The sequence below is a fragment of the Mustelus asterias genome, chromosome 25, assembly GCF_964213995.1.
Source record: "Mustelus asterias chromosome 25, sMusAst1.hap1.1, whole genome shotgun sequence".
NCBI classification, from domain to species: domain Eukaryota; kingdom Metazoa; phylum Chordata; class Chondrichthyes; order Carcharhiniformes; family Triakidae; genus Mustelus; species Mustelus asterias.
The window spans coordinates 40,833,409-40,856,175 of record NC_135825.1 but is presented as its reverse complement, the minus strand read 5'-3'; the positions used below and the strand labels follow the sequence as shown (position 1 = coordinate 40,856,175).

Here is a 22,767-nt window from a genome sequence, read left to right as displayed (position 1 = left end):
TCTCACACCTGCAGGGAAGAGTAATCTGTGGCTGGTAGTGAACCAGTGATGGTGCCAGGAGGGATCGGCCACAGACAGGCAGCGGAACCCCCCTGACCAGGGGATGAGACGTCACATCCCCTCTCCTCCCCCCCCCCCCCCCGCGAATGATACGTCACACCCCCTCCCCCCCCCCCCACAGGGGATGAGACATCACACCCCCTCCCCTCCCCCCGCCCCCCCAGGGAATCAGACGTCACACCCCCTCTCCTCCTCCCACCCCCCTCCCACCCCGACCAGAGGATGACCTGGGTCAGAGAGCCGTAGCAGTCTCTGACTCCGCTCTTCGGAGGCTGCAGCGGCGACTTCAGACTTTTATTTTGCAGGTCGGTAACAGGGCGGATGCAGATCAGGCCAGAAGACGGTAAAGTGGGATTTGGCGGTAGAGTTGGGCACGCGGTTCATTAAGTCGATTTAAATGCATGCAAATGCATTTAAATTGTTGGGCCGCCCGATTCAGGTGTGGGTCGGACCCGCGCCCGAATCGGGTCTTGGTAAAGCCGCGATCTGCTCAGAATCGGGTGCAGATCGCGGTATAGGCCCGACACCCAACTTTACCACGATTACGTGCCTGAAAACGGGCGCGAAGTTTTGGTAAAATCAGGCCCATAGTGTTCAATTCTGGTCGCCACACTACCAGAAGGATGTGAAGGCTTTGGAGAGGGTGCAGAAAAGATTTACCAGGATGTTGCCTGGTATGGAGGGCATTAGCTATGAGGAGAAGTTGGAGAAACTTGGTTTGTTGACACTGGAGTGACGGAGGTTGAGGGGAGACTTGATAGAAGTCTACAAGATTATGAGAGTCATGGACAGATTGGATAGTCAGAAGCTTTTTCCCAGGGTGGAAGAGTCAATTACTGGGGGCATAGGCTAAAGGTGTGAGGGGCAAGATTTAAAGAGATGTATGAGGCAAATTTTTTTACACAGAGAGTGGTGGGTGCCTGGAACCCGTTGCCGGCTGAGGTAGTGGAAGCGGATATGGTAGTGACTTTTAAGGGGCATCTTGTCAAGTACATGAATCATGTTCATAGCTCCTTGAAAGTGGAGTCACAGGTAGACAGAGTGGTGAAGGAGGCATTCAGCATGCTTGGTTTCATCGGTCAGAACATTGAAGACAGGAGTAGGGACGTCTTGTTGAAGTTGGACAAGACATTGGTAAGGCCACACTTGGAATACTGTGTGCAATTCTGGTCAGCCTATTATAGAAAGGATATTATTAAACTAGTGAGAGTGCAGAAAAGATTTACTAGGATGCTACCGGGACTTGATGGATTGAGTTATAAGGAGAGACTGAATAGACTGGGACTTTTTTCTCTGGAGCGTAGGAGGCTGAGGGGTGACCTTATAGAGGTCTATAAAATAATGAGGAGCAGAGACAAGTTAGATACTCAATATCTTTTCCCAAAGGTAAGGGAGTCTAAAACTAGAGGGCATAGGTTTAAGGTGAGAGGGGAGAGATACAAAAGTGTCCAGAGGGGCAATTTTTTCACACAGAGGGTGGTGAGTGTCTGGAACAAGCTGCCAGAGGTAGTAGTTGAGGCGGGTACAATTTTAGCTTTTAAAAAGCATTTAGATAGTTACATGGGTACGAAGAGTATAGAGGGATATGGGCCAAAAGCGGGCAATTGGGGTGAGTTTAGGGGTTTAAAAAAGAAGGGCGGCATTGACAAGTTGGGCTGAAGGGCCTGTTTCCATGCTGTAAACCTCTATGACTCTATGAATGAGATGGGAATAGACGGATATGGTCCCCGGAAGGGTAGGGGGTTTTAGTTAAGTCAGGCAGCATGGTCGGTGCAGGCTTGGAGGGCCGAAGGGCCTGTTCCTGTGCTGTAATTTTCTTTGTTCTTACAGGAATGTGCCGGTCCTGAATCCCTATCAACTTACACTTGAAAGCCTCCCACATGCCAGATGTTAATTTGCCCTCAAACATCTGCCCCCAATCTACATTTTTCAGTTCCTGCCGAATGTTGTTGTAATTAGCCTTCCCCAATTTAGCACCTTAACTTGAGGACTACATTTATCTTTATCCACCAGTATCTTAAAGCTTACTGAATTATGGTCACTGTTTCCCCAACTGAAACATCGACCACCTGGCTGGGCTCATTCCCCAATACTAGGTCCAGTATGGACCTTCCCTCGTTGGACTATCTACATACTATTTCAAGATGCCCTTCTGGATGCTTCTTACAAACTCTGCCCCATCCACGCCCCTAACACTAGAACATAGAACATAGAACATTACAGCGCAGTACAGGCCCTTCGGCCCTCGATGTTGCGCCGACCAGTGAAACCAATCGAAAGCCCCTCTAATCTACACTATTCCAATATCATCCATATGTTTATCCAATAACCATTTGAATGCTCTTAATGTTGACGAGTCCACTACTGCTGCAGGCAGGGCATTCCACGCCCTTACTACTCTCTGAGTAAAAGTGAATCCCAGTCAATATAGGGGAAGGGGTGGCACGGTAGCACAGTGGTTAGCACTGCTGCTTCACAGCTCCAGGGACCTGGGTTCGATTCCCGGCTTGGGTCACTGTCTGTGTGGAGTTTGCACATTCTCCTCGTGTCTGCGTGGGTTTCCTCCGGGTGCTCCGGTTTCCTCCCACAGTCCAAAGATGTGCGGGTTAGGTTGATTGGCCATGCTAAAATTGCCCCTTAGTGTCCTGAGATGCGTAGGTTAGAGGGATTAGTGGGTAAAATATGTAGGGATATGGGGGTAGGGCCTGGGTGAGATTGTGGTCGGTGCAGACTCGATGGGCCGAATGGCCTCTTTCTGTACTGCAGGGTTTCTATGGTTTCTATGAAGCTAAAATCTCCCACAACAACCCTGTTACTTTTACATACAGCCAAAATCTGCCTACATATCTGTTTTTTTTAATAGATTCCCTACAGTACAGAAAGAGGCCATTTGGCCCATCGAGTCTGCACCGACCACAATCCCACCCAGGCCCTACCCCCATCTCCCTACATATTTATCCACTAATCCCTCTAACCTACGCATCTCAGGACACTAAGGGCAATTTTAGCATGGCCAATCAACCTAACCCGCACATCTTTGAACTGTGGGAGGAAACCGGAGCACCCGGAGGAAACCCACGCAGGCACGAGGAGAATGTGCAAACTCCACACAGACAGTGACCCAAGCCGGGAATCGAACCCAGGTCCCTGGAGCTGTGAAGCAGCAGTGCTAACCACTGTGCTACCATGCCACCCCTGTTCCTCTATCTCCCGCTGGCAGTTGGGTGGCCTATAATAAACCCCCAACATTGTGACGACACCCTTCCTATTCCTGAGCTCTACTCATATTGCCTCGCTGTATGAGCCCTTCGAGGTGTCCTCCCGCAATACAGCTGTGATATTCTCAAATATACACTGACCCCATGTGCGATATCCATTGGGCACTGGGTGTGTTATGCACTGACCCGGTGTGAGATGTGCACTGGACCCTGGTGTGTGGTATACACTGAATCCGGTGTGTGGATATACACTGGACACCACTGTGCGTGATATACACTGGACACCACTGTGCGTGATATACACTGGACACCACTGTGCGTGATATACACTGGACACCACTGTGCGTGATATACACTGGACACCACTGTGCGTGATATACACTGGACACCACTGTGCGTGATATACACTGGACACCACTGTGCGTGATATACACTGGACACCACTGTGCGTGATATACACTGGACACCACTGTGCGTGATATACACTGGACACCACTGTGCGTGATATACACTGGACACCACTGTGCGTGATATACACTGGACACCACTGTGCGTGATATACACTGGACACCACTGTGCGTGATATACACTGGACACCACTGTGCGTGATATACACTGGACACCACTGTGCGTGATATACACTGGACACCACTGTGCGTGATATACACTGGACACCACTGTGCGTGATATACACTGGACACCACTGTGCGTGATATACACTGGACACCACTGTGCGTGATATACACTGGACACCACTGTGCGTGATATACACTGGACACCACTGTGCGTGATATACACTGGACACTGTGCGTGATATACACTGGACACTGTGCGTGATATACACTGGACACTGTGCGTGATATACACTGGACACTGTGCGTGATATACACTGGACACTGTGCGTGATATACACTGGACACTGTGCGTGATATACACTGGACACTGTGCGTGATATACACTGGACACTGTGCGTGATATACACGGGACACTGTGCGTGATATACACGGGACACTGTGCGTGATATACACGGGACACTGTGCGTGATATACACGGGACACTGTGCGTGATATACACGGGACACGGTAGCACAGTGGTTAGCACTGCTGCTTCACAGCTCCAGGGTCCCGGGTTCGATTCCCGGCTCGGGTCACTGTCTGTGTGGAGTTTGCACATTCTCCTCGTGTTTGCGTGGGTTTCCTCCGGGTGCTCCGGTTTCCTCCCACAGTCCAAAGATGTGCGGGTTAGGTTGATTGGCCAGGTTAAAATTGCCCCTGAGATGCGTAGGTTAGAGGGATTAGCGGGTAAATATGTGGGGGTAGGGCCTGGGTGGGATTGTGGTCGGTGCAGACTAGATGGACCGAATGGCCTCCTTCTGCACTGTAGGGTTTCTATGATTCTATGACACTGTGCGTGATATACACGGGACACTGCGTGATATAGACTGGAGGCTGTGTGTGATATACACTGGCCCCTGTCAGTGATATACACTGGACCCTGTCAGTGATACATAGCTGTGTGTGTGATATTCACTGGACATAGTGTGATATAGACTGGAGGCTGTGTGTGATATACACTGGACCCTGTCAGTGATACATAGCTGTGTGTGTGATATTCACTGGACATAGTGTGATATAGACTGGAGGCTGTGTGTGATATACACTGGACCCTGTCAGTGATATACACAGGGTCCAGTGTACATCACTGACAGGGTTCAGTGTATAACACACACGGGATGTTAGTGTATAACACACACAGCGTCCAGTGTATATCACATACAGGGTCCAGTGAAAAACAGGGTCCAAAGATGTGCGGGTTAGGTTGATTGGCCATGCTAAATTGCCCCTTAGTAACCCGGGATTAGTGGGGTAAATGTATGAGGTTAGGGCCTGGGGTTGGATTGTTATCGGTGCAGACTCGATGGGCCGAATGGTGTCATTCTGCACGTAGGGTTTCTATGGGGTCCAGTCTATAATACACATGGGGTCCAGTGCATGTCCCACATGGGGAGTAGGCATATCACACATGGGGACGAGTGTATATCACACATACAGCCGTGTAAATCACACACGCAGCCCATGTAAATCACACATGTAAATCAGTCCAAAATGTATCACGCACAAGCTCCTGCGTATATTACGCACATGCGTAATTATAGACCGGTTAGTCTTACTTCGGTGGTTGGTAAATTGATGGAAAAGGTCCTTAGGGATGGGATTTACGACCATTTAGAAAGATGCGGATTAATCCGGGATGGTCAGCACGGATTCGTGAAGGGCAAGTCGTGCCTCACAAATTTGATTGAATTTTTTGAGGAGGTAACTAAGTGTTGATGAAGGTACGGCAGTTGATGTCATATACATGGATTTTAGTAAAGTGTTTGATAAGGTCCCCCATGGTCGGCTTATGAAGGTGAGGAGGTGTGGGATAGAGGGAAAGTTGGCCGATTGGATAGGTAACTGGCTGTCTGATCGAAGACAGAGGGTGGTGGTGGATGGAAAATTTTCGGACTGGAGGCAGGTTGCTAGCGGAGTGTCACAGGGATCAGTGCTTGGTCCTCTGCTCTTTGTGATTTTTATTAATGACTTAGAGCAGGGGGCTGAAGGGTGGATCAGTAAATTTGCTGATGACACCAAGATTGGTGGAGTAGTGGATGAGATGGAGGGCTGTTGTAGGCTGCAAAGAGACATAGATAGGATGCAGAGCTGGGCTGAAAAATGGCAAATGGAGTTTAACCCTGATAAATGTGAGGTGATTCATTTTGGTAGGACTAATTTAAATGTGGATTACAGGGTCAAAGGTAGGGTTCTGAAGACTGTGGAGGAACAGAGAGATCTTGGGGTCCTTATCAACAGATCTCTAAAAGTTGCCACTCAAGTGGATAGAGCTGTGAAGAAGGCCTATAGTGTGTTAGCTTTTATTAACAGGGGGTTGAAGTTTAAGAGCCGTTAGGGGGTTATGCTGCAACTGTACAGGACATTGGTGAGACCACATTTGGAATATTGTGTGCAGTTCTGGTCACCTCACTATAAGAAGGATGTGAAAGCGCTGGAAAGAGTGCAGAGGAGATTTACCAGGACGCTGCCTGGTTTGGAGGGTAGGTCTTATGAGGAAAGGTTGCGAGAGCTAGGGCTGTTCTCTCTGGAGCGGAGGAGGCTGAGGGGAGACTTAATAGAGGTTTATAAAATGATGAAGGGGATAGATAGAGTGAATGTTCAAAGACTATTTCCTCGGGTGAATGGAGCTATTACAAGGGGGCATAACTATAGGGTTCGTGGTGGGAGATATAGGAAGGATAGCAGAGGTAAGTTCTTTACGCAGAGAGTGGTTGGGGTGTGGAATGGACTGCCTGCAGTGATAGTGGAGTCAGACACTTTAGGAACATTTAAGCGGTTATTGGATAGGCACATGGAGCACACCAGGATGATAGGGAGTGGGATAGCTTGATCTTGGTTTCAGATAAAGCTCGGCACAACATCGTGGGCCGAAGGGCCTGTTCTGTGCTGTACTGTTCTATGCTCCAGAGTGTGATATGCACTGGACCCTGTATGTGGTACACACTGAAAGGATGTTCTTGCTCTCGAGGGAGTGCAGCAAAGGTTTACCAGGCTGATTCTGGGACGGCGGGACTGGTTTATGAGAAGAGATTGACGAGGTTAGGATTGTTTTCGCTGGACTTCAGATGAATGAGAGGGGATCACATAGAGACTTATAAAATTATCCAGGACTCGACAGGGTTGATGCACGAAGGATGTTCCTGATGGTGGGGGTGTCCAGAATCAGGGGTCACAGTCTGAGGATTCAGGGTAGACCATTTAGTACAGAAGTGAGGAGACATTCCTTCACCCAAAGAGTGGTGAGCCTGTGGAATTCATTACCACAGGTAGAGCTGATGTCAAATATTTGAATATATTCAAGAGTCAGCTAGATATAGCACTTCGGGTGAACAGGATCAAAGGTTACGGGGAGAAAGCAGGATTAGACTATTGAGTTGGATGATCAGTTATGATCGTGATGAATGGCGGAGCAGGCTCGAAGGGCCAAATGGCCTCCTCCTCCTCCTATCTTCTATGTTTCTATGACCCTGTCTGAGATCACACTGGACCCTGTGTGTGACATAAACTGGACTCTGTGAGTGATATACACTGGACCCTGTATATGATACACACAGGACCTTGTATGTGATATACACTGGAAGCTCTGTGTCTAATATGCACTGGTGGCTGTGTGATATACACTGCTGGCTGTGTCTAATATGCACTGGTGGCTGTGTGTGATATACACTGGAGGCTGTGAGTGACATACACTGGAGGCTGAGTGATATACACTGGAGGCTGTGTATGATATACACTGGAGGCTGTGAGTGACATACACTGGAGGCTGTGAGTGATATACACTGGAGGCTGTGTATGATATACACTGGACCCTGCATGTGGTACACACTGGATGCTGTGAGTGATATGCATTTGACACTGTGTGTGATATATACTGGAGGCTATGTGCGATTTACACTGAATATATGTACTGAAATACACTGGTAGCTGTGTGTGATATACCCTGGTGGCCGTGTGTGATATACACTGGAGGCTGAGAGTGATATACTCTGGAGGCTGTGTGTGAGAAACACTGGTGTCTGTGTGTGATATACACTGGTGTCTGTGTGTGATATACACTGGTGTCTGTGTGTGATATACACTGGTGTCTGTGTGTGATATACACTGGACCCTATGTGTGTTATACACTGGACCCTGTGTGTGTTTTACACTGGACCCTGTCAATGATATACACTGGACCCTGTCAGTGATACACACTGGACATTGTGTGTGGCATACATTGGGCCCTCTATGATATACACTTGGCCCTCTGTGTGATGTACACTTCACAGTGTGGTATATAGACTGGAACATGTGTGTAATTACACTAGACGCTGAATGTATACACTGCAACTTGTGTATGATATACACTGGACGCTGTCAGTGATATACAGTGGCCCGTCAGTGATATACACAGGGTCCAGTGTATCTCACACACAGGGTTGTGTGGAATGCACACGGGGTCCCGTGTATAATCACACATGAGGTCCAGTATATATCACAGACGGGGACAGTGTATATCACACACGGGGACCATGTATATCACGCACACAGCCCATGGAAATCACAGACAGGGTCCAATGTATATCACGCACAGGCTCCATGCACTGGACACTGGAAGGATGTTCTTGCTCTCGAGGGAGTACAGCGAAGGTTTACCAGGCTGATTCTGGGATGGCGGGACTGGTTTATGAGGAGAGATTAGGATTGTTTTCGCTGGAGTTCAAACAAATGAGGGGGATCGCATTGACACTTATAAAGTTACCCAGGACTAGACAGGGTAGATGCATGAAGGATGTTACCTTTGGTGGGGGTGTCCAGAGTCAGGAGTCACAGTCTGAGGATTCAGGGTAAACTATTTAGGACGGAGATGAGGAGACATTTCTTCACCCAAAGAATAGTGAGCCTATGGAATTCATTAACATAGGAAGCAGTTGATGCCAAATCATTGAATGTATTCAAGAGGCAGCTAGATATAGCACTTGGGATGAACAGGAGCAAAGGTTATGGGGAGAAGCAGGATTAGAGTTGGATGATCAGCTATGATCGTGATGAATGGCGGAGCAGACTCGAAGGGCCAAATAGCCTCCTCCTCCTCCTATCTTCTATATTTCTATGACCCTGTCTGAGATAGACACTGGACCTGTGTGTGACATAAACTGGACCCTGTGAGTAATACACACAGGACTCTGTATGTGATTACACACTGGTGGATGTGTGTGATGTGTGACATGCACTGGAGACTGTGTGATATACACTGCTGGCTGTGTCTCATATACACTGCTGGCTGTGTCTAATATACACTGGTGGCTGTGTCGAATATACACTGGTGGCTGTGTCGAATATACACTGGTGGCTGTGTCTAATATACACTGGTGGCTGTGTCGAATATACACTGGTGGCTGTGTCGAATATACACTGGTGGCTGTGTCTAATATGCACTGGTGGCTGTGTCGAATATACACTGGTGGCTGTGAGTGATATATACTGGAGGCTGTGTATGATATACACTGGACCCTGTATGTGGTACACACTGGATGCTGTGAGTGATATGCATTTGAGTGTGTGTGATATACACTGGAGGCTGTGTGTGATATGCACTGGAGACTGTGTGATATACACTGCTGGCTGTGTCTAATATGCACTGGTGGCTGTGTGTGATTTTAGTAAGGCGTTTGATAAGGTTCACCATGGTAGGCTTCTGCAGAAAATGCAGATGTATGGGATTGGGGGTGATCTAGGAAATTGGATCAGGAATTGGCTAGCGGATAGGAAACAGAGGGTGGTGGTTGATAGTAAATATTCATCATGGAGTGCGGTTACAAGTGGTGTACCTCAGGGATCTGTTTTGGGGCCACTGCTGTTTGTAATATTTATTAATGATCTGGATGAGGGTATAGTTGGGTGGATTAGCAAATTTGCTGATGACACCAAAGTCGGTGGTGTGGTAGACAGTGAGGAAGGGTGTCGTAGTTTGCAGGAAGACTTAGACAGGTTGCAAAGTTGGGCCGAGAGGTGGCGGATGGAGTTTAATGCGGAGAAGTGTGAGGTAATTCACTTTGGTAGGAATAACAGATGTGTTGAGTATAGGGCTAACGGGAGGACTTTGAATAGTGTGGAGGAGCAGAGGGATCTAGGTGTATGTGTGCATAGATCCCTGAAAGTTGGGAATCAAGTAGATAAGGTTGTTAAGAAGGCATATGGTGTCTTGGCGTTTATTGGTAGGGGGATTGAATTTAGGAGTCGTAGCGTTATGTTGCAACTGTACACAACTCTGGTGCGGCCGCACTTGGAGTACTGTGTGCAGTTCTGGTCCCCACATTACAGGAAGGATATGGAGGCTTTGGAGAGGGTGCAGAGGAGGTTTACCAGGATGTTGCCTGGTATGGAGGGGAGATCCTATGAGGAGAGGCTGAGGGATTTGGGATTGTTTTCGCTGGAAAGGCGGCGGCTAAGAGGGGATCTTATTGAAACATATAAGATGATTAGAGGTTTAGATAGGGTGGATAGTGATAGCCTTTTTCCTCTGATGGAGAAATCCAGCACGAGGGGGCATGGCTTTAAATTGAGGGGGGGTAGTTATAGAACCGATGTCAGGGGTAGGTTCTTTACCCAGAGGGTGGTGAGGGATTGGAATGCCCTGCCAGCATCAGTAGTAAATGCGCCTAGTTTGGGGGCGTTTAAGAGATCCGTAGATAGGTTCATGGACAAAAAGAAATTGGTTTAGGTTGGAGGGTCACAGTTTTTTTTTTAACTGGTCGGTGCAACATCGTGGGCCGAAGGGCCTGTTCTGCGCTGTAATGTTCTATGTTCTATATACACTGGAGGCTGTGAGTGACATACACTGGAGGCTGTGAATGATATACACTGGAGGCTGTGTATGATATACACTGGACCCTGCATGTGGTACACACTGGATGCTGTGAGTGATATGCATTTGACACTGTGTGTGATATATACTGGAGGCTATGTGCGATTTACACTGAATATATGTACTGAAATACACTGGTAGCTGTGTGTGATATACCCTGGTGGCCGTGTGTGATATACACTGGAGGCTGAGAGTGATATACTCTGGAGGCTGTGTGTGAGAAACACTGGTGGCTGTGTGTGATATGCACTGGTGTCTGTGTGTGATATGCACTGGTGTCTGTGTGTGATATACACTGGTGTCTGTGTGTGATATACACTGGTGTCTGTGTGTGATATACACTGGTGTCTGTGTGTGATATACACTGGTGTCTGTGTGTGATATACACTGGTGTCTGTGTGTGATATACACTGGTGTCTGTGTGTGATATACACTGGTGTCTGTGTGTGAAATACACTGGTGTCTGTGTGTGAAATACACTGGTGTCTGTGTGTGAAATACACTGGTGTCTGTGTGTGATATACACTGGTGTCTGTGTGTGATATACACTGGTGTCTGTGTGTGATATACACTGGTGTCTGTGTGTGAAATACACTGGTGTCTGTGTGTGATATACACTGGTGTCTGTGTGTGAAATACACTGGTGTCTGTGTGTGAAATACACTGGTGTCTGTGTGTGATATACACTGGTGGCTGTGAGTAATATACACTGGAAGCTGTGTATGATATACACTGGAGGCTGTGTGTGATATGACCATGTATGTTATGTACACTTGACACTGTGTGATTATACACTGGCTCTGGCAGTGTTATACACTGGACGCTGTGAGTGAAGAGACATGGTACACTGTCTGTGATAGAGACACACCCATCATTTATCCTCAGCTTCCTATAATTGCCTTGGCCCTTCAGATTGGCAGGTGGCTACTCCAGTTTCCTCTTTGCTGTGCTGTTGCAATGTTGATTGTGCCCTCTTTGTGAGTGTTGTTTCTTGGAAAGCTTTCTGCACTGGCCAGATTGGATCAGACTCTGGAGAAGGAACAATAGCTGATTGGTCTGTGTTCCACCCACACACCCACATGCAAGAAGTCTCAAATCCAAAGACAAGATGGAGGCAATGGTATGGTCATGAACCTAATAAACCCAGAGGCCCTGGCTTTATGCTCAGGGAACTTTTCCCCTTAGCAGAGGGGTCAATGACCAATGGGCATATATGGTAAGGGACAGGAGGTTTAGAGGGATGTGAGGAAAAGCCTTTTCACCCAGAGGGTGATGGGAATCTGGAACCTACTGCCTGAAAGGGTGGTAGAGACAAGAACTCTCACAATATTTAAGAAGCATTTAGATGAGTACATGGAATGCCATAGCATACAAAACTATGGGCCAAGTGCTGGAAAATCTGATTAGAATAGAATCATAGAATCCCTACAGTTCAGAAGGAGGCCATTTGTCTATACCGAACAGAATCCCAATGAGACCCTATTCCTTCAACCCCAAGCATTTACCCTGCTGATCCCCCTCGACACTAGGGTCAATTTAGCATGGCCAATCAACCTAACCTGCACATCGGGCCCGATTTTACCATCAACTAACTTGGCAAAGTCGGGCATGAGACGAGTAGTGTGATCTGCGCCCGCCTCTGCGCCGGTTCCCCCTTTACCAAGGCCCAAAAATGGCCATGACCGGGGCCGCGATCGGGACCGTGCCCAAAGCAGGCATGATGGCCATTTAAATGTATTTGCAAGCATTTAAATTGACTTAATGGGCTGCATGTCCAACTTTACCGGCACTTCCCCCTTTACCACTGCGTTTGCCAATCTGGAATCAGCACGAAATAGACATGCTCCATACAAGTCTGATTCAGGCACTCCATCAGTGAGGAGGTAAGTGCCTAGCGTCCGATGGCTCTCTGCTTTCTTTCTCGGGTCGGTGGGGGCTCTGCGAGTGTGTGTGTGTGTGTGTGTGTGTGGGGGGGGGGAGGTTTGCAGGGGCTATTGCTCAGCCCCGATGTCCGAACTGCAGCACTGACTTCGGGTCTTGTGGATGCTGCTGGGTCCCAGTGCACTCAGCACTCTGTCAGCTGAAGGATGTGGACAAAGCCCTTGAAAATTGCACTGCTGCAGTCTCTCAACATTTCAAAGAGCTGTGATTCTGGGGAGCATGTGGCTGGGGGAATGGGGGATCTATGATTTTGGAGAGCAAGTGGCTGGGGGAATGGGCAATATGGACGGTGACTGTTGATGAGCTAAGGATAAGCAGTGTTCCTTAACCTCTCCCTGTGTTCCACTTCATCTCCAACACCCCCACTGCCTTCAGAGAGACGAGGTGGCTTTTGCGATGCAACCAATTGATCTTGCTCTTCTTTTGGTTGCTGCTGGAGCTAAGGACGAGGAGCAGGATGAAGAATTGCAGGCACAGGAGGACCAGGCCTGACCACTTGCAGGAATAGAGGCAGATGACCACCGGAGGCAGGAGGTGGCCATCATTTGCCCAGAAGGGGAGCGCAGGAGAAGGAGGGAGCAGAGACCCCGGCAGTTCCATGCACGAGTGTCATTTGTACAGAGGTCAGACATCGTGTGCCGCCAATGGCTCCACCTCTGAAAGGAGACAGTGCAACACCTGTGCCACCTGTTGCAGGACCTGGCACCTAGAAGCAGAGGGGGGCACCCACTCTCGCTGACTGTCAAGTTGACGGCTGCTCTGAACTTTTATGCAACTGGTTCCTGCCAGACCCCGAGCGGAGAGGTATGTGGCATTTCCCAGTCGGCTGTGCACACCTTATCAAGTAGGTCATGGAAGCCCTGTATGCCTGGGCAGGACAGTACATCAAATTTAAGCTGGACCAGGCCCATCAGGAAGCCCAGGCTGCAGGGTTCGCGGCCATTGCGGGGATATCTAATGGACAGGGGGCCATCGACTGCACCCACATCACCCTCAAGGCCCTTCTGCAGAATCCACGAAGATTCATCAGCAGAAAGGGGTTCCACTCCCTGAATGTCCAACTGGTCTGTGACCACAAGATGAACATTATGTATGTTTGTGCAAGACACCCAGGCAGCGTGCAGGACAGCTTCATTGTCAGGAGCTCTGACATCGTGGAGGCATTTTAGGAGGAGCTCAAGCTGTGGGGGTGGCTCGTGGGTGATATGGGTTACCCACTTCAGACATGGCTGATGACGGTGACTGAGGTGGAAACCCATTATAATGAGGCCCATGTAGCCACCCGCACGATAGTGGAGAGGTGCATTGAGCTCCTCAAAATGAGATTCCGATGCCTGGACCGCTCTGGCGGAGCCCTGCAATACAGCCCCCTGATTTCCTCCCACATTGTGGTGATGTGGCACAACCTAGCACAGCAGAGAGGTGATCTATTGGAGGAGGACATGGAGCTTGACCAGCCGGGCATCGCTGGGGAGGAGGAGGAAGAAGAAGAAGAGCACGCCGAGGAACATCACCCAGGCACTGGAGGGCTGGCAGCTCGAATGAGGCAGACAAGGGCGGCGATGGAGGCCCTGATCACCAGGCGGTTCTGTCGCTAGGGGCTTGTGTCTGTGGGTTTCATTCCCCCCCCTCCACAAAATCCTTCTTCTATCTCCTGCAACATTGTCACACCAGAGCCTGGGTATGCTGTGTTAGCAGATTTCTTTGGCAGGCAGGAGGGTGATGACAACTCGCTAACCACCATTATGATGATGCCCTGGTGCAAACTAGTCTGACTCATACCTGAGTTCCGAATGCATGCTGGCACCTGGTCCCATGTCTGTGTAGTGGATAAGGGATCTGAAACTCCCATACAGGGCCCTGGGGCGGGTGGAGTAGGGGAGGGAAGGGATTTGCTCTGGGGAACCAATGTCTTCCCTTTCTCAGTGACACAGCATTGAGGGGCCTCCCCAACTGACATCAACATGAAGCATCCCTCCGGTGATCATTGATGGAAGAGGATTCCTATTCAATACAAATCTGAGACAAATTCGTCATGCGTGGGTGGTGAAAAAACATTTAATGATTGCACTAAAGGTTTTAAATAATAAGTTCTAACATAAAAACTTGTGAACGGAAAACGTTAAGGTGCTTACAGATCTATCTAACTTGTGCAGCCCTTCACCTGTGCCATCTTAGTACAACTACAACTTTCTAACCTTCTGTGGCCTACCACTATGTCTCAGTGACTCCCCAGAATGTACATCGGAGATGGAGGGGGCTAGCTGCCTACCTCGCCCCGTTGCCTGTGATGCACCTGGCAGGCGTCCTCTAGAGGGCCCTGGCCGGCTTCCAGGTGTCTGGGACTTTTCCATGACACCCTTTTCCTCCCGCTGCCCATGAGATGCCCCGGTGTCAGGAAGGGGGGAGTCAGAAGGTGTAGCCACAGCCACAGTCTCCTGGCTGGAAGGCCCCAGCATGGGCTCGAGCCCTTTCTCCTCCCTTGGGGTTCCTGTGGGCCCCTGGGTCATTCCATGGGACAGCGATGCTTCTGCAGTGAGCTCCAGAAGCTGCGGTATCATCTGGCCTTGCCAGTCCTGGAGGACCACCTGTGTCCTACCCATAGTGGTCGCGCCCTCTGCGATGGCTACTTGAGTCGGGGGGGGCACCTGTCAATGGCAGCAGCAAGTGCCCTCTGAGACTGGGCCACACACTGCAGCCCCTCAGCCATGACCCCCTGCGACTGGGCCACGTTCACAAGGGCTGCTGCCATGGCCTGCTGTGTCTCAGCACTGTCCCACTGGGTCTCCTGCAAGCGCTCGAGCCTCTCAGCCATGGGCTGCAGAATCTCAAGAAGCCTGTTGAGTCCCTCAGCTGTGGGCCACGGTGACTCTTCCGCGGCCCTCTGGGACTCCGCTGTGGCCATCGCTTGGAATCTGCCACTGATGGTGAGGATTCCCTGCCCCAGGCTTTCTACTGCAGACGCCACCCTTGCAGTGTTGGCCTGTGAACCATACCAGATAGGCAATAGCTGGTCCATCTGAAAGCTTTGGGACTCCTCCCGACAGCCTCGCAGTCGGCCAAGTGTGACATTCCCTGGCTCTGTTGTTGCATCTCCAGCAGCTGAGGTAGAAGTGATCTCAGAGGCCCAGGATGTAGCCTGGGGCCAGCTGAGTCCTCGCCTCCGGCAGGCCCCCGCGTGCCAGAGGCCTCAGACGTTCCCTCCTCCACCCGACGTACATTATCAGATGTGTCGTGCTCACCAGAGAGTGACCCAGAAGCCTCACCACTAACTGGACCCATCGATGTATCAGTATCTGGGATGGTGAACTGCAAGGTGGAAGTTGACACCAAAACGGTGCCACCTTCGGAGGTCCCTTCACCTACATCCTCCAAGGACTCAACTGAGCTGCCTGGACTAGGATGGGCAGGAGCTGCAGTAGGGGCCTTGAGTCCAGATGACCCCGGGGTATCCGGATCTGTCCCTGCAACACAGGACACAAAGTTAAGTATAAGGGAGGGAGAGGAACCTGGGATACAAAACATGTGATTTACATTTCTCCATTGAACACAGAACAAAGCACAAAGAAGATTATATCACAGGAACAGGCCCTTCGGCCCTTCAAGCCTGCAGCAACCAGGCTGCCCATCTGATTTGTAACCCCCCCTACCCTTCCAGGGACCATATGCCTCTATTCACAAAGCTGTAAAGATGCCCCTTAAAGGTCACTCTCGTATCTGCCTCCACGGCCTCCCCCAGCAACGAGTTCCAAGCACCCACTCTCTGTGCCAATAAACATGCTTCGTACATCTCCTTTAAACCAAAACTCGTGCCCCCGAGAAGTTGCCTCAAACTGAGTGGAGGATTGTCAGGTTCTCACTTCTTGACTCCAGCCCGAACATGCTGTCACTGACAGCCCGCATCTCCCCTTCCCTTGACAGTCTGCTCTTCAAAGGGGGTGAGGACCCAGAGGTCTGGCTCTGCTGTTATGATCGGTCTTCTCCTGTGGAGACAGAAGGAGCCACAAAAGAAATGATGGCGTGACTCCTGCAAAGCATCAGGTGGTGGCCCTTAAAGGCCCTTAGAGCGCAGTCGTGCTCTTGGTTGGGCAGTGGTGAGGGGTGGGGGGGGATAGGAAGGAGGTGCTTGGGGGTCAGGGGCTGGAAACATGCAGGGTGTTGGGGATGGGAGGATCTGGGGGAGATTTGGAGGAAGATGCTAGATGGGGTTAAGCGCTCAACCTTGCTGCCTGGATGACGTCACTGACCTTTTTGCGGCACGACTTCTCGGTTTGGGGGGACCAATGCCATGGCACTGACCGAGGCAGCGACTGCCTCCCAGGCCGATTTCCATCAGCTGCCCTGGGTCTGTGTCCTTGTAGTGGGAAGAGGGTGTCCCGCCTCATCCCTGCTGCATCCAGCAGCCTCCCCAGGTCACCCTCAGTAAATCGGGGGGTTGGTCATGTACTCATTTTTTCCTGTACTGCCTGCTTGCCTGCCTGTCCATCCTTGGTTTTTAATGGAGCTGCCCCTCGTTAGGGCAGATCAGTTGTAGGCAGTTTAGCAGAGCACAACAGCAAGTTCCATGCAATTTGCTTGTTAGCATTGAGGGGAAGGCAAGTGAGCACTTGCAGGTGTGCTGATGGGGAGGGGGGGGGGGTGCAGGTGGGGTGCGGAGGGTGGTTGGGTGGATCAGTGCCTCAATGATTGGAGACAATGATTGGAGGGGGATTAGCCTGGGATTAGCGGGGGGAAGGGGGGTCCGCTGTCACTCTGCCTGAGATCAGTGGGGGTGAGAGGGGGGTGAATCACTTTGCCTGGGATCAGTCGGGGGAAGCGGGGTCTGCTGTCACTCTGCCTGAGATCAGTGGGAAGGGGGAGGGTGGATCACTCTGCCTGAGATCGGTGGGGGGAAGGGGCCCATGATCGGTCTGGGTGGCAGAGTGGGTGGGGGGGTTAATGGGATCAGTAATGTTGGGAGGGGTGGGCAATGTCTGTGGGGGGCCAGGGGGAGGCATTATCCAGCCCGGGAGGGATGTGGCAGGGGAGGCATTCTATCATTACTTCCGTGCATGTGCAGTTGAAGGTGCTGATTGGAGCTGCAGGGTTTTGGGCACATTAAGCCCTGCCCACAGGCTAGTACAGTGCGATTCGGAATCGCCGATATTTTTTTCAGGCAGTGTATGGGGGCCTCAGAACGGGCCTAAAAGTTGGATCTAAAACACTCCCAGTTTCAAGTCCGCCCGCACTTAGATTCAAAATGGTAAAATAGGGCCCATCTTTGGACTGTGGGAGGAAACCGGAGCACCCGGAGGAAACCCATGCAGACACGGGGAGAATGTGCAAACTCCACACAGACAGTGACCTGAGGCCGGAATTCAAACTGGGACCCTGGTGCTGTGAGGCAGCAATGCTAACCACTGTGATAGGTGCTTGATGGCTGACACAGGCATGTTGGGCTGAAGGAATTCTTCCTGTGCTGTAAAATTCTCTGGAGGGAATCTTCCTGTCCCGGCGACCACGGGAATCGTAGTGGGCGGGGAGCGGACCATGCAATGGTCTATTGACCTTGGGCAGAATTTTCCAGTTTGAGGTGAGCACAGCCGGAACATCCCACCCTATGACTCTAACACAGGTTTGAGTCATGCCAAGACAGCTGGTGGAATTTAATCACAATGAATAAATTTGACATATGAAGCTCATCTTATCAGTCATGACCACGATAGTTATAGAACATAGAAAAAATACAGCCCACAAGTTGCGCTGGTCATGTCCCTACCTACCTAGGCTTATATATAGGCTTACCTATAACCCTCAATCCTATTAAGTCCCATGTACTCATCCAGAAGTCTCTTAAAAGACCCTATCGAGTTTGCCTCCACCACCACTGATGGCAGCTGATTCCACTCACCCACCACCCTCTGAGTGAAAAACTTACCCCTGATATCTCCTCTGTACCTACTCCCCAGCACCTTAAACCTGTGTCCTCTCATAGCAGCCATTTCAGCCCTGGGAAAAAGCCTCCGAGAATCCACCCGATCTATACCTCTCAACATCTTGTGCACCTCTATCAGGTCACCTCTCATCCTTCGTCTCTCCAAGGAGAAAAGACTGAGCTCCCTCAACCTATCCTCATAAGGCATGCCAACCAATCCAGTCAACATCCTTGTAAGTCTTCTCTGCACCCTTTCAATAATTTTCACAGCCCTCCTGTAATGAGGCGACCAGAACTGAGCACAGTACTCCAAGTGGGGTCTGACGAGGGTCTTATAAAGCTGCATCATTACATCCCAACTCCGAAACTCAATCTCTCGATTGATGAAGGCCAGCACACCATACGCCTTCTTAACCACCTCCTCTACCTGCGAGGCCGATTTAAGAGTCCTATGGACCCAGACCCCAAGGTCCTTCTGATCCTCTACACTGCTAAGAGTCTTACCCTTGATATTATACTTCTTCATCCCATTTGACCTGCCAAAATGGACCAATACACATTTATCTGGGTTGAAGTCCATCTGCCACTTCTCCGCCCAGTCTTGCATCCTATCTTTGTCACGCTGCAGCTTCTGACATCCCTCCAACCTATCCACAACACCACCAACCTTCGTGTCGTCGGCAAACTTACCAACCCATCCCTCCACTTCCTCATCCAGGACATTTATGAAAATAACAAACAGCAAGGGTCCCAGAACAGATCCCTGGGGCACTCCACTGGTGACCGACCTCCATTCAGAAAAAGACCCATGTACAACCACTCTCTGCCTTCTGCAGGCAAGATGTAGAGATGCCGGCGTTGGACTGGGGTAAACACAGTAAGAGTTTTAATAACACCAGGTTAAAGTCCAACCCTGCCACAACAACCTCTGCAAGAAGTGCCGGATCATCGACACGGATGCCATCATCTCACGTGAGAACACCATGTACCAGGTGCACGGTACCTACTCTTGCAACTCGGCCAACGTTGTCTACCTGATACGCTGCAGGAAAGGATGTCCCGAGGCATGGTACATTGGGGAAACCATGCAGACGCTATGACAACGGATGAATGAACACCGCTTGACAATCACCAGGCAAGACTGTTCTCTTCCTGTGGGGGAGCACTTCAGCGGTCATGTACATTCAGCCTTTGATCTTTGGGTAAGCCTTCTCCAAGGTGGCCTTCACGACACACGACAGTGCAGAGTTGCTGAGCAGAAACTGATAGCCAAGTTCCGCACACGAGGACAGCCTAAACCAGGATGTTGGCTTTATGTCACATTATCAGTAACCCCCACAACTTGCCTCCTGGACTTGCAGAATCTCACTGGCTGTCCTGTCTGGAGACGATACACATCTCTTTAACCTGTGCTTAATGCTCCCTCCACTCACATTGTCTGTATCTTTAAGACCTGGTTGGTTGTAGAGATTCGCATTCTAATCAGTATTCTGTAACTTGATTTTATGTCTCTGTGCCCTGTTTGAGAGCAGATTTCCACTCCATCTGACGAAGAAGCAGCGCTCTGAAAGCTAATGGCATTTGCTACCAAATAAACCTGTTGGACTTTAACCTGGTGTTGTTAAAACTCTTATTCTGCAGGCAAGCCAGTTCTGGATCCACAAGGCAACAGCCCCTTGGATCCCATGCCCTCTCACTTTCTCGAGAAGTCTTGCATGGGGGACCTTATCGAACGCCTTGCTGAAGTCCATGTAAACCACATCTACCGCTTTTCCTTCGTCAATGTGTTTAGTCACATTTTCAAAGAACTCCACCAGGCTCGTAAGGCACGATTTGCCTTTGACAAAGCCGTGCTGACTACTTCTGAGCATACTAAACTTCTCTAAATGTTCATAAATCCTGTCCCTCAGGATCTTCTCCATCAACTTACCAACCACTGAGGTTAGACTCACCAGTCGGTAATTTCCTGGGCTATCCCTATTCCCTTTCTTGAATATAGGAACCACATCCACAATCTTCCAATCCTCCGGAACCTCTCCCGTCTCCATCGATGACACAAAGATCATCGCCAGAGGCTCTGCAATCTCTTCCCTCGTCTCCCACAGTAACCTGGGGTACATCCCATCCGGTCCCGGCGACTTATCTATCTTGATGCTATTCAAAATTTCCAACACATCCTCTTTCTTAATGTCCACATACTCAATCTTTTCAGTCCGCCTCAATCCTGTAGTACAACCACCCAGGTCTTTTTCCGCCGTGAATACCGAGGAAAAATATTCATTAAGCACCTCTGCTATTTCTTCCGGTTCTGGACAGACTTTCTCACCTTCACATTTTATAGGTCCTATTCCTTCACATCTCATCTTTTTACTCTTCACATATTTATAGAACGCCTTAGGGTTCTCCTTAATCTTACCTGCCAAGGCCTTCTCGTGACCCCTTCTGGCTCTCCTAATTTCTTTCTTAAGTCCCTTCCTACAAGCCGTATACTCATCTAGATCCCTATCATCGCCGAGCTCTCTGAACCTTTTGTACGCTTTCCTTTTCTTTTTGACTAGGTTCAGCACAGCTTTCGTGCACCATGGTTCCCGTAACCTACCAAAACCTCCCTGTCTCATCGGAACGTTGTCATGCAGAACTCCAGACAAACATTCCTTGAAAATCTGCCACCTTCGGTACTTTTCCTCGAGAATACCTCCTTCCAATTTACGCCTCTAATCTCCTGCCTGATGGCTTCATATTTCCCCTTACTCCAGATAAACACTTTCCTAGCTTGCCTGATCCTATCTCTTTCCAATGCGAGCATAAAGGAGATAGAGTTATAATCACTATCTCCAAGATGCTCCCCCACTGAGAGATCCGACACCTGTCCAGGCTCATTAGCCAGTACCAGATCGAGTACAGCCTCTCCTCTTGTAGGCTTATCCACATGCTGTGTCAGGAAACCATCCTGAACGCACCTAACAAACTCCTCCTCATCCAAACCCCTTACCCTAGGGATATTCCAATCGATGTTTGGCAAATTAAAGTCTCCCATCACGACAACCCTGTTATTACTACATCTCTCCAGGATCTGTTTCCCTATCTGCTCCTCAACATCCCTGTTACTATTGGGCGGCCTATAGAAAACACCCAGCAAAGTTATCGACCCCTTCACGCTCCGAACTTCCACCCACAGAGACTCCGTAGACAATCCCTGCACGGCTTCCACCTTCTCTACAGCTGTGACACTATCCCTGATCAGCAGTGCCACTCCCCCCCCCACTCTTTTGCCTCCCTCTCTGTCCTTTCTAAAACATCTGAAACCCGGCACCTGAAGTATCCAGTCCTGTCCCTGTCCCCAAGTCTCCGTAATGGTCACCACATCACACTTCCAAGCATCGATCCACACTCGAAGCTCATCCACTTTATTCACTACACTCCTGGTGTTAAAATAGACACATCTCAAACCTTTGGTCTGAGCTCTCCCCTTCTCCATCACCCATCTATTCTCCCTCTTACACTGTCTACAATCCTTCTCTATTTGCGGGCTAACCTCCTCACTCTCAGTCACCTCATCATGATTCCCTCCCCCCAACCTTTCTAGTTTAAAGTCTCCACAGTAGCCTTAGCCAACCCTCCTGCCAGGATATTGGTCCCCCTGGGATTCAAGTGCCACCTGTCTTTTTTGTACAGGTCACACTTGCCCCTAAAGAGGTCCCAATGATCCAGGAACCTGAATCCCTGCCCCCTGCTCCAGTCCCTCAGCCACGCATTCATCCTCCACCTCACTCCATTCCTGCACTCACTTTCCCGTGGCACAGGCAGCAATCCTGAGATTACTACCTTTGCGTTCCTCCTTCCCAACTGTCTACCTAACTCCCTATATTCTCTTTTCATGACCCCTTCCCTCTTCCTACCTATGTCAGCGGTACCAATATGTACCACGACCTCTGGCTCCTCTCCCTCCCACCTCAGGATATCTGGGACGCGATCAGAGACATCCCAGATTCCGGCACCAGGGAGGCGGACCACCATCCGAGACTCCCGTCTGCCTCCGCAAAAATGCCTGTCCGACCCCCTTACTGTTGAGTCCCCGATTAATACTGCCTTCCTCCTCCTTTCCTTAGCCCTCTGAGTTACAGGGCCGGACTCCACTCCGGAGACACGGCCACTGCTGCTTCCCCCAGGTGG

At 50.0% G+C, this 22,767-nt stretch overlaps 1 protein-coding gene across 6 annotated transcripts in view; it reads right to left on the bottom strand.

Annotated features, from left to right (window-relative positions):
• The window catches only part of LOC144511902 (voltage-dependent L-type calcium channel subunit alpha-1S-like), an 841,603-nt gene that overhangs the window by 5,543 nt on the left and 813,293 nt on the right, over positions 1-22,767 (bottom strand). For 2 of the 6 annotated variants that reach the window (XR_013500923.1, XM_078242344.1), the window contains one exon: positions 15,923-16,144. The exons of 2 other annotated variants lie outside the window; for them this stretch is intronic. Coding sequence is in view for 3 of the 4 variants with exons in the window: in XM_078242344.1 (XP_078098470.1) it covers positions 16,078-16,144 (67 nt within the window). In the remaining variant the exon portion in view is untranslated. Of the gene's footprint in view, positions 1-14,721; positions 16,145-16,540; positions 16,664-22,767 lie in introns of those variants that run through there. 2 more of the 6 variants (XM_078242343.1, XM_078242342.1) reach the window with 2 other exon arrangements.